We start from the raw sequence: 12,500 nt of genomic DNA, 5'->3' as shown, positions 1-12,500 counted from the left end.
TAAATCTACAAAGGATTACAATCAGGGTTACAGTAATTAATAAGCGTATGGAGTGAATACCGTGATGTATACTGAGACACTTTTCATTTGTGACATAAGGTGCGCAAATTGGAAATAAGGGATATACCTAACAGTGAAATGATTAGAACAACCCATCTTTTTCTGAGTCCCTTGCCATGTTGACACTGCAAATGAAAACATTACTGTGACTGCTTAATTCATTACTGTGATCTGTCAACTAGTTCATGTATTACTATGCATTTGTAGACGATTATTTTGTAAATTTCAAGGTTTGCTTTTCCTGATACATGTATTTTATGCAAACCTTCATATTTATCTTTTTTTAAAGAGTTTTTAATATTCTATGCAATGCTTTGCAAAAACCTAATGTACATTTGTACTTTCTACTGGGACTTTCAAAACCTCGCAATCACCATTCCATGACAAAATGATAGTGAGAAATGTTTGGTTTATTCTTCAAGGTATGTATGCAGCTCTATCTTGCTGTATATTCTGAGGTAAAGAGAATGTTTCATGGGTAGTGTTAGGGGGCAGAGACCCCCACCAACCATCTCATCGGGGAGTGGGCACGCCTAGTCACAGCACCTTAGATTGTTGAGTAGATTTTGTGACGTAGAGTTAAGTAGCTTGATTCGTCAGGACGTATTGGGTAGCATGAATTCCTGTAGATTGTGCTGAATGATAGGTTGGGTTCCTGTAGAGTTTTTTGAAAGTTGGTGGATTGGTCTATAGATGTGTCAGTAATCTTTGAAAATATTACAGACTGTAGAGTTTCACTAGCCAAATTTGTTTTTTGTGCAAGTTTTAGACATTTTTGTTCTCTTCTGATTTCTGCCAGTTTTACCTAATAGTATCTCAGATATTCTACATGCCCTCGCCTGCTATGGAGACTTACCTTATCAAGATTATCAGCTCTGATGTGTAAGGACTGTCTGTAATTTGTTCTTTTGCAAATTTTCCTCTGTCAAAGATTATTCCACTTTGAAAATAACAAGAAAAAAATTTGAGGCCTCTTTTGATAAATTAAGCTGTCTCCTACATTTTTATTTCTGTATTTTATTTAGAAATACAAATAGCATAGTTAGCTTTTACAACTGATACAATGACAATAAAAGTAGGGATGCCACATCATATTTAGATGTGAATTTGTAATATTGCTGATATAATATAAGCTAGATTTATTGTAATATTTACCTGGTCTTGTTATTACAATAGATTATCAAAATAGGGCATATAATAATATGAATGTTCTTATTAGCAGCATTAAATTTGAGATGTAGCAATTGAGCAAGTCATAGACAAAATAGCAAAGAATAGTCATAGACCTTTCGTGAATGCTGCCCTTGGTCTCTTTATGGTTTTTAGTGTTTCACATGAATTCATTGGGAAAAAAAGCTCTGATGGGGTACCTAGGAAATGGCTCTTTCTAATAATCTTCTATCACATCAATACTTAACAGATATATACATTCCTTTTCCAAAAAATATTGGACTAAGTTGTATAAAATCCATTAAACACTAGCAAGAGGATTTCAGATCTCAATAGTATTCTTTATTTTTTCCTTTCACTTACAACTCACATACCCAAACTACAGATCAGTATCTATGCCATCCTGCTGTACTATTACAGTAATTATAATTCTTACGGTTGTTTCTGGTAATTTTTATTATCAGTTGTAATATGTAATGACTTGGCTGTGTAAGGAACCTCCAAACACATTATCACAGTGATCATATGTATCATATCAACACAAACCCTCTATATCATACAGATATTATCAACTTGCAAAGGAAATATAACAGATGAAGTGCCTTAAATTTTAATTGCAAGCAAACATTACCTTGTACCATATGTCCAGGTGAAACTGATACTATATCTGAATATTCAAAGTAGGCATCATCACTATTTGAAAATAAATATAATAATGTCAACAAATCGTTTAATTTCAAATTCTTACACTGAGGCTATTTTTACGGCCATGGCAACAGCCATAGTACATTTCACAATGATAATACCATGTGCATTTTCCTAAGTATAAAATTTTAGTGAATGCACATGTGTTACCGGAACTTCCTCCATGTCGTAAGAATAGTCCATGAATAATTGTTAAGCCCTCCGAATACCTTGCTTGTTGTCGTGGGGGGTGCTTAGGAGATGGAGACTGAGGCCCAATGTAGGGGATTGATCCTACCTTAGGCCTCAGCCCTTGCCTCAACTAATTTTGCATGGTCTTTCCATCTTCCCCATTCCTCTTTCGTATCTTCTTCATCCCCTTCTGTCCCATTCGTAAAGTGTGAGAGCTTGGCTTTGTGTCAGTCATGAATGGCCTCCGGGGGCCCATTTCATTAAGGCTCACCATGGCCAATACTGAAGATTCTTTACCCTTAATAGGGGTATTAAGGCTTGTCATTTCATCAACTAGCCCGTTTGAAATTGATTTTGATTTTGACCACTGATATTAATACTCCTTCTTTGACGTTTACTGACAACTCTATCCATTCTGAACCACCCACCCAGGTTATTACTCAACCTCCAGAATGCACCCCTTCCTCTCCCCTAACCTTCTCTCTGTCTCCAACTGCAGAGTCTTCTTCAGTGTCTACCCCATCTTTCCTTATTACTATTCTTCATTCCTCCCAGTACCTTGCTCGTTGTTGTTGTGGAAGGGCTTAGGAGGTGGAGACTGAGGCCCAGTGTAAGGGATCACCCCTACCTGGGAGTCGTTAATTGTTTAGCTCTTGCCCCTTATGGGGACCCTGAGGGGTAGACTGTTTCTTTTCCCTACTTAATTCATGCACACCATGGCCAATAATAAAGATTCTTTACCCTTAATAGGGGCATTAGGTTATGCCCTTTCATCAACTAGCCTATCTAAATTTGATTTTGATGGTTTTCTGACCCCTGCTCCTCCTTTGACCAATCACTGATACTAATATTCCCTCTTCGACTACTGACTACTCTATCCATTCCAGAACACCCATCCGAATCCCCTTATCTCCTCCCCCAGACTCTTCTCCTGCTACTTCTCCAACAGCCATCTTGACCCATATTACCTGATGATTATTTCATAACAGCTCTTTTACCAGTTTTTCCTTAAGCAATTTTACTATAGCTTCCCCAACAACAGATACACTCCATTCCATTTAATTGCTCTATACCCTTAACCCTTTCCATTATTAATATCTGATATACATCATTTGCACCCCCTCTTTACCCTTTTCCCTATCATACTATCCCATAACACTCTGCAACCTTTGACCTTTATCAGTTTTTATACTAATTGTTAAGTCATTTACCCTCTTCACCACATTGCTTTACCATAGGGCTATATGACCTTAGGTGTCTAGCACATTTATTTGTTTCAACCATTAACCATTAACTAGTCATGGCAACTTAGACTATTGAATAAATTTTATGAAGTTGAGTTGGTGAATGTGTCTGTTCCGGAAAACATTAACAACAGCCCCACATATCCCTATGGGAACGTGACATGTTTTCCATGTAGGATGGAATAGAAATGTCAACTTTATGATTTTGTGACATTTTGCTCACTCACACAGCATGCTATTATACATACTGATCATGATGCTATAGTGTTAAGATTAACACATCCTCCACTTATATTTTGGTGTTTGGTCTGGTTCTTTATTTGATGATAAACTTCCAGTATCATCACTATATCACACATTGCAAGCGTACAGTGTCATTCTCTAAGACTATCCCATGTTGGCCTTTAGAGGATTATGATAGAAATATAAACCAGTGGTAAATGATGTACCAAGGAAAATTACTGCTCTGTTTTAGTGTGTGGTCATGAAAGAAAATTAAGAAACATTTTATTCATTATATATAGGTGATTACTTTGCTGTATGTATATATTTGGTAAATCTTTACAGTAACTCACCAGAAACTAAGTCCCCAATTTCATGTCACAAAATCTTTTTAACAATCTAAGTTGCCATGACTGGAGTGCCTGACTACTTGAGAGGAGGTGTTAATGGGAACCTCTGCCCCCTAACACCTCCTAGAAAACATTGTCTTCACCTCAGTATGCATGTCAAGATAGAACTGTAACCCCAGATAAAAGAGTGTTGATGTGCATTGGCAGTTTCCCCTGTTTGCGCTAGTCTCATTTGGTAGTTTGTGAGCGACATTCAGCACTTAAAAGCTTTTATTTTGACACAGTTTTTAAAAATATTATAAATTTGAAGGTTTACCTTCACTTTCGGTGCTATTGCCTAATAGCTGTACCATATAAATGAAGCTGCAGTTATTGGAGAAAAACAAACTCTGTCCAATGAGCCAATAGCTCCGGAATGGTCACGTTACAATGCCATTTGATACTTTGTCCACAACAGCCATGGCATGTTCAGACATGTCAGCCAGTGGCAAGGGATTAAACTGTGAGTGGTGCTTTCCACAGTCTTTTTCTTTTATTTCTAGTGTTAATGTTCGTTCCCACAGATTGTTTCTTGTATCAATGACTGCAACTTTTGGACCTCTACAATGTATCATGTGTTCATACTGTAAAGATTAACCTTATATTTTTTCCAGTTACCTCTAAGAATAGATTTTTAGTTTAGTTTTGTTTTGTTTACTCTAACTTCATTCAGTGTTCACCTTTTGGGGAGAAGTAGTGATATGGGCCAATGCCTTATGTGTTTTTGTTGACTGGTATCAATTATTGGCTGAGGATTCAAAAGTTAATTACTTTTGAGATTACTTTTGATGATTGTAAAAGGGATTCTAAAAGAATGGGATGAGAAAGGTTGGTTTATAAGTTTTCCCAGATGACTTTTATTTTTCCCAAGTGAAGTTTTCCTCCAGATTAATGAATTCCATTTTTATGGGTTTTTTTTACGGTTTATGTAGATCCCATGTATGTTTGAAAATTTACTCAGTACTCTTTTGTTATAAGTAAAGAGAAAGTTTTGATTCTGAATTCTTTGAGTGGTTACTTTTGGTCCTCATAATAATCCTGTGATCTTATCTCCATGTAGGATTACACCAGTAAGCATTGATGTAAGTCTTATTGTATTTGGTTTTCAAGTCGTTGTGATACACTTCTGTGCTTTCCATGAACAAAAATATATTTTTATGTGAAATGCTCTAAAGAAAGGTCAAAATTTATTTCCAAACCTTTTTTCCTGTCCTCTTTTATATTTGATTCATATTATTTTGATCCTAAAAAAGAGAATAATTTCAAATCACAAAAGATTTGATCTTGGAAATCCCTGATTGAATTGATAATATTCACAGTAATGCAGAAATTGTATACATAATGCATTCAGATTTATTTATGTGTTTCCTCTCTCTCTTCATCAACATTTTTGCTGATTGAGAACTGAAAGTAACAGTTTGATGTGAGTGGTTGGTGTGAAATAATAGTGTACGTTGTTGCTCATTGCAGCCATAAAACTTCATACTTGTATAGAGTGCAGAATAGGAAGCAATTTCCATAGTATGGGTGGTATATGAACTTTGGGCTGCACCCTTGCTGCAGTATGCATAGATGCCATCTTCTATCACAGAGTCAGGTCTTTGATAGATGTATGGATGTATTTTATATATGTATCTTTTTTTATGCATTTTACATTTTTTGTATGATATTGTTTTTATAAATATACTTCATGTCTGTTTTCATCTTGCATTTTTAGTCTAGTTATTACAATTAGATTTTTTGAATTTCAGATATGAAGCAGGAACCTTAAAAGAGAATTATGAGAGGCCCAATTCTCTTCCATCATGGAAATGGATTCACACATTTGATTGCAACATGAGTAGAAAATAAGTAGTTTGAGATGTGAGAAGAAAGCAAAATCTATCTCTCACAGAGGCTCTTCGATTTACCTCACAAATGGAGAGTGATGCAGAAGAGGATTCCAAATACCTTGCAGACAGTGTGAGGAAATCTTCTTCACACAGCCATCAGAACAATAGAAGCCATGATGGCCACATATCCAACAGATCACAAAAATCCCTTTCCCATACAAATCCAGAAGAAGACTGGACTCTGTCGCATTCTAGCTTGAAGTCAAGCAGTAGAAAATCAGATAACAGAAGAAGGAACGACCAAACCCCAGGTAAAAACAGATATGGCAGAGCTCAGCAGAGACATGCAGTAGAAGGCGAATTGGAGCACGGGGAATATGCAGACAATGCACAAAATAATGGAGATCAGTTGAGTGTACAGGAAGAAGTGGAAGAGAGTACTAATGACACATCGATGGATGAGACCAGCTTTAGCACTTCCACCTACACTGAAAAGGAAAATGGGAGCTCCTCAGAGCTTTCAATTGACCCTGTTGTTTGGAAGAAATTCAAGTTCCTTACTTCCATCCTCAAGGTAATGTAGAGCTTGACATTATGCTTTCCATAAAAAGATGTCTGTATTGATTCCAAAAAAATGTGTATTTGTGATTATATTAATGTTTCTTTCTTTCTTTATTTCTATTTTTAGATATAAATTTATTCACATGCATGCACATGCAAACGTACATGCACACCCACACGCACACGCATACATGCACACGCATACATGCACATGCATACATGCACACGCACACTCACGCTCACACTCACGCTCACACTCACGCTCACACTCACGCTCACGCTCACGCTCACACTCACACTCACACTCACACTCACACTCACACTCACACTCACTCATACTCACACTCACACTCACACTATTGCTCACACTCACTCACACTCACACTCACACTCACACTCACACTCACACTATCGCTCACACTCACACTATCGCTCACACTCACACTCACACTCACACTCACACTCACACTCACACTCACACTCACACTCACACATACATACATACATACATACATACCACACATACATACATTCATACATACATACATACATACATACATACATACATACATACATACATACATACATACATACATACATACATACATACATACATACATACATACATACATACATACATACATACACATATATACATACATACATACATACATACATACATACATACATACATACATACATACATACATACATACATACATACATACATACATACATACATACATACATACATACATATATACATACATACATATATTCAAACATACAAACAAACAAATATACATACATATATACATACATACATGCATACATACATACATACATACATACATACATACATACATACATACATACATACATACATACATACATACATACATACATACATACGTACGTACATACATACGTACGTACATACATACGTACATCCATCCATCCATCCATCCATCCATCCATCCATCCATCCATCCATCCATCCATCCATCCATCCATCCATCCATCCATCCATCCATCCATCCATCCATCCATCCATCCATCCATCCATCCATCCATCTATCCATCCATCCATCCATCCATCCATCCATAAACACTTAAGTATATGCAAACATAAACACACACACACTAGTAGTAAAACTAATAGTTGAAAAATATCATCAACCACTGCCCACCTATCAATAGTAAACATATAAATCATCAAAAAAGTAACAGGTTTTATTCTGCAATGCCATTCTAATACTCAATATTTTTCATAAGAAGCAACAAGACTATTTCTCTTTTATTGCAGGAAACGCAGCACAACCTCAAGGCGATGGATGAACTAGTCCTCGAGCATCAGCACTTGCAGGAATTGTCAGACCGCGGTGCAATCCGAAGCACAACACACGCATCTGCCAGTTACATCCCGGGAACAGAACAGGTATGAGGAAAGAAACACTTGGGTTTGTTGTGCTTTATATACTACTCCTATGTCCGGATGCATTAGTTGTATATATGTATATATAATGATTCATAGATATCAAATGTGAGTTAGATTATATGTTGTAGACTTCTTGTGCTAGGATTAGAAGCGCGATCTTTTGAATTGATTTTCCGTTTGTAGGCTTGTTAGAGTAATTTTTGCTTGTCGAATGACAATTTGTATTTTTGTGCTTATTATATAAGTTTTTGATATTATATCTCTGAGAAGTTATTAGTAAATTTTTTGCTTCTGATAGTTTAGAATGTAGATATTATTAATTAACTAACTATGAGATATATATGATGATATTCATGATGTTACACAATCTTTAAGAGCACAGCTGAAACTTTTGTTTTTATTACTGTTATTCATATATTCTTTGTCAGAACAATCAGTCTTTATGCATATTCTTTGTAATGTATTAGATATCTTAGGATTTCTTTCTTTTTCAATATGTACTTTGTTATATATGGTGATGATATATATATTCAGATATTTATCCCAAAACATAAAGATTCACTGTAATCTACATTTTCTAGTTTGAGAAAGAGAGTCGTTTTTCCAATTAGTTAGTTTCTTAATCCATTGCCACTGGCAATGACATATATTTAAATGCTGTGCCCATCGTGAGTTTAGTTTATCAATTGTGTTTACAAGTAGGTGGCTCCAACAGCACTTAGTCAAGGTGTGAAACACTAGTCATACCTACGTCAATTGTTTCCCATTTTCCTTGATTTTTAGAGATTCTTTTTACTTTTTATTTACTTTAGTCTTGATTCTTTTTATTTTTTGTTTACATTTGTCTTGTAAATAATAATAATAAACAATAATAATTATAATGTTAGTAGTAATGATAAGAGCATCAATATCAATAACATAAAAAAAAAATCCTTGAAAACTCAAGGAACGGGTAAATCAGAAGAGGGACATGGGCTTGGTTGCTGAGTGTTGCCTTGATGGCTGAGCACTTTTGGAGCCATCTGTGTGTAATCAGACTTCACATAGCTAAACTACAGTATACACTACATGTTTCTGGTAGCAGTGGGTTGAGACCCTGATATATTGCCTCCTTATCAGTAGGCCTGTGGTAAGAAATAAGGCAGTCATGTAAAAACTCATAAGTAATGTAGTTCATGATGATTATATTTACAGCCAACTTCATTTACAGCTTATTTTCAAAAGTAACTTTTTGACTAGGCTCATTAACCTCCAATTTTTCACATTGACAGAATGAAATGCTTTTTGTAGTCCTCCATTTTCTTCTAATCCTTTTGCCTTACAAAATAGTCTGCCAATGCATATCAACCCATAGTACTCGTGGCCTAGTAACGAATTCACCCGAACCATAACATGTGCAGGAGCTTGGTGACGGGGAACCTAAAACAGATGAGGCAAAGCTTGAGGAGATCCTGAGTCTGCTTCACAACCTTACGCGCACACTGTCATCGTATGAACAGCATCCTTTGCTGGTGAGTGCGTGGGATTTTAGATGCATGAATTGTTATTGGTGCTTAGGTGTTGTATATTATAGTGTGTACATGGTATGTGCATGATTATATATTTGCTGTGTTATGATACATAAGAATCTGTATGTTTTATGCTCTACATTATATGTATTTTTCAGAATAGCTGGAAATTAAGAACTCATTTAGTAGAATCAGAAAATTGAATTAGGTGTGAAATGCTAGTCCACATTGATTAGAACAGTGTTATTATTATTCCAAAGGTCTCAGAATTAGATTTTTAATTTGATTAGACTTTTCAACTTGGAATTGTTTAGTGCTAAAATCTTGGTGATTATCATCGGTAATACCAAGGTACTGACAAAGATAGGTAACACCACTTAAGCTTATCTTTTTGAACCCCAAAATGAAATGGACTTTACCTATGAAGCACTTCATTATCATGAATATTAGAGTGAAATTTTTGTTTCACTTTAAGTGATTATAACAATATCAAAGGAATTATATGAATATGTTTTTTTTTATCTAGCTATATCAAATATCTCATGGGACACCCTCATTGCCTAAATGAGATGAAGTCATTTTCTCAACCCCTTTCCATCCCTGTCAATGAGTGTGATAGTTTAAAGTTTTTCAGTAATATTTTCAACAAATGATTGCCAGAAGGATATACCTTGGCAGTTGCCAGTTAGGGTTGTCATAGAGACAAAGTAGTGCTACCTGGCTTGTAAGTTCCTTGGTTTATACCACAAGGTTTGTTTTAATCAGCAGTACACCGGGTGTCATAAGTGGCGTTAATCAATAGTCCCTATTATTTTTTCATTATTTTTTGTGGGAAGCACTGTGAGAAAATTATGGCTTCCTTTTAAAGGCTGGCAAAATTTAGAACATGAACATGGATTTAGATATCTTGTTGATATATGATAATGTCAGTTTTCATATTTTATTCAATGGGTTAATACCACATTGACTACTTTTGTTCACATTGAAATATTATTGCTGTGAAGGTTTTGTAGGGGAAGTAAGGGTGAAATAATGCACATGAAACTACTTCCTATTATTGATAATGAAATGTCATTTATTGATAATTAATGCCAATACCATAATCATGATGTATACATCTCAACTTAAATTTTTCAAATGATAGTACCTGCCATTTGAATGTTCATCCAAAGTTTGAATGTGCAATTGGCTTCAAACTATGTGAAAAGTGCTTAAACTTCTTTACCCTTCAGGGATGAGTATGTCTTTAGCTGTTATGGCGTAATGGCCTATGACGTATACACAAGTCATGACTCGCAATAAGTGGATACAAAACTGTTAGTGCCACAGCATTATCTGTAAAAGGGTTAGAACCAGCACACATTCAAACCTTCCATGGACTGCAGTTTGTTATACAAAATGTCTCAGTAGGCCTCAACACTGGATGCCACTTCTGTGGATTCCAGCCTTCATATTTTGCAGCCAAAACAACTCTGTGTTTTTGGCAGTCAGTTGTAAAGAGCTTTTTACATGTAACAACTTTTGTGCACTCTAAATCTTCATGCTACCACTTCTGTATTGTTCTAACAGAGAATCCAGGGAGCAAGAGATATTGTTTTTTTAAGCTGCTTTGTTAGGGATAGATTGCACTTCATTTGATATTTCAGGAGAGGCAGCATATGATGAAGAGGCACCTTTGGGGCCCCCAGCCTTTCAAATGGGTCCAGAGGGATAGGGCCCTCCTGCAGACATTTTGAATTTAGTTAAGAAGCTCCTAGCCTATTCACTAGGAGATTCTTGGTTTGATTAATTATATCTCTGCTTTTAGATTTGCTTTATTAAGTTCAGTAACTCTTGCTACAGGACAGGACACTATGGAGAGCCACAGTGGCTTCGTATAAACCTTCTGTTTCGTGATGATGAACTCTTGCTATATCCTATTTCTTTTGGCCCCTCACTGTCCATGGTATAATACTACCCCAAAAGCAACATGGCAGAAGAAATTATGTCATCAAGTACTGCAAAATTTAATCAATACAACTTAATCAGTGAATTATTGTTGTATTTTGAGGTTTGGGTGAAAGGGGAGGAGAATTACCATGTAGGCAATTTGTCCTGGACAAATTTCACTAGGGTGGGGGGCAGGGATGATAGCATTCTAAAGTGTGGCATTTATACAATCTCAATGTAGGAGTGGATATTTGAATGGCAGGTATAAGTCTCTCTGTATATGTTTTTTTCTATGAAGTATATACATGTGATTTACTTCACATAAAGATTTAACAAATTCTTGTGTTTAACCCCTTCAATCAGCATAACGTGACCATCACATCATGAAAAAATTTGGCTTGAGGGGTGGTTGACGTGACCATGCCGTGATGGGGAAAAATGGCTGCGGGGTGGATGACGCAAACTTGCCGTAATGAGCGAAAAGACTTGCCACAAGTGCACAAACCTCTTAGAGTTTGATTAGACTAATTTGGTGTTTAGAAAAGCATTATTCCCATTGATAAATGAGAGTGGAATGTAGTGTCCATGAACCATGGCTTCCTTCAGAGAGGATGCCACTTCAATGCTTAGTATCTTATTCCTGGCCACAGTGACTGGTGGTGCAGGTTGCCTTGCAGAAAATTATATATTACTCTTTTCAACTTTGTGCTCTACTGACACCTGTGTTTGGGATGTGATAATGAAACACATTTTTTGGTATATGAAATTGATGTCTTCAAGAGCTTGTACCCAAAATTTGCCTCAGCAAGGTTTGCTCTTCTATGGCATTTAGAAGATGCTTTTATGGCATTCATACACTAAGGAACTATGTTTAGCATTAGAATTTACAGATGGTGCATTGATATCTTATAATGAAATTGTGAATATTACAAGAATGACAGGAGAGTTGAGGTGCTATTATATGTATATTTTATTGAACAGTAGAATTTTTTTTTGTATTTTCCAACTGTGAATTTATTTTAAGGCAGGTGTAGCTGATATCTCTGTGCCTGATAATCAAACACTATTTTTCAGAAAAAAATTTATTTGGTGAAAGCTAAAACAATGCTATTAACAAATGGTATATTTTACTTATAAAAGATGTTCCAGTTTCTTTTATCTTCTCTCCACATTAAAACTAAGTTCTACAAAAATACCATATTAAAAAGTATTAAAAATCCAGAAGTATATCTATTTTACTTACAGTCTGTCCTTTACCATTTAGTAATATC

The 12,500-nt window shown here is 35.7% G+C and overlaps 1 protein-coding gene across 2 annotated transcripts in view; it reads left to right on the top strand.

Annotated features, from left to right (window-relative positions):
- LOC113802232 (putative leucine-rich repeat-containing protein DDB_G0290503) overlaps positions 1–12,500 on the top strand; it is a 34,770-nt gene that overhangs the window by 426 nt on the left and 21,844 nt on the right. Inside the window, exons 1-4 of one of the 2 annotated variants that reach the window (XM_070123463.1) lie at positions 1–942; positions 5,713–6,367; positions 7,661–7,792; positions 9,193–9,303. The exon at positions 1–942 is cut by the window's left edge and continues 398 nt beyond it. In XM_070123463.1, the coding sequence (XP_069979564.1) occupies positions 5,879–6,367; positions 7,661–7,792; positions 9,193–9,303 (732 nt within the window). In that variant the 5' untranslated portion in view covers positions 1–942; positions 5,713–5,878. The remainder of the gene's footprint in view (positions 943–5,712; positions 6,368–7,660; positions 7,793–9,192; positions 9,304–12,500) is intronic. The other variant, XM_027352770.2, reaches the window with a different exon arrangement.

This window comes from Penaeus vannamei, chromosome 7, assembly GCF_042767895.1.
Source record: "Penaeus vannamei isolate JL-2024 chromosome 7, ASM4276789v1, whole genome shotgun sequence".
NCBI lineage: Eukaryota > Metazoa > Arthropoda > Malacostraca > Decapoda > Penaeidae > Penaeus > Penaeus vannamei.
Note: the sequence above shows the minus strand (reverse complement) of the source record. Positions and strands in the feature narration are given on the sequence as shown.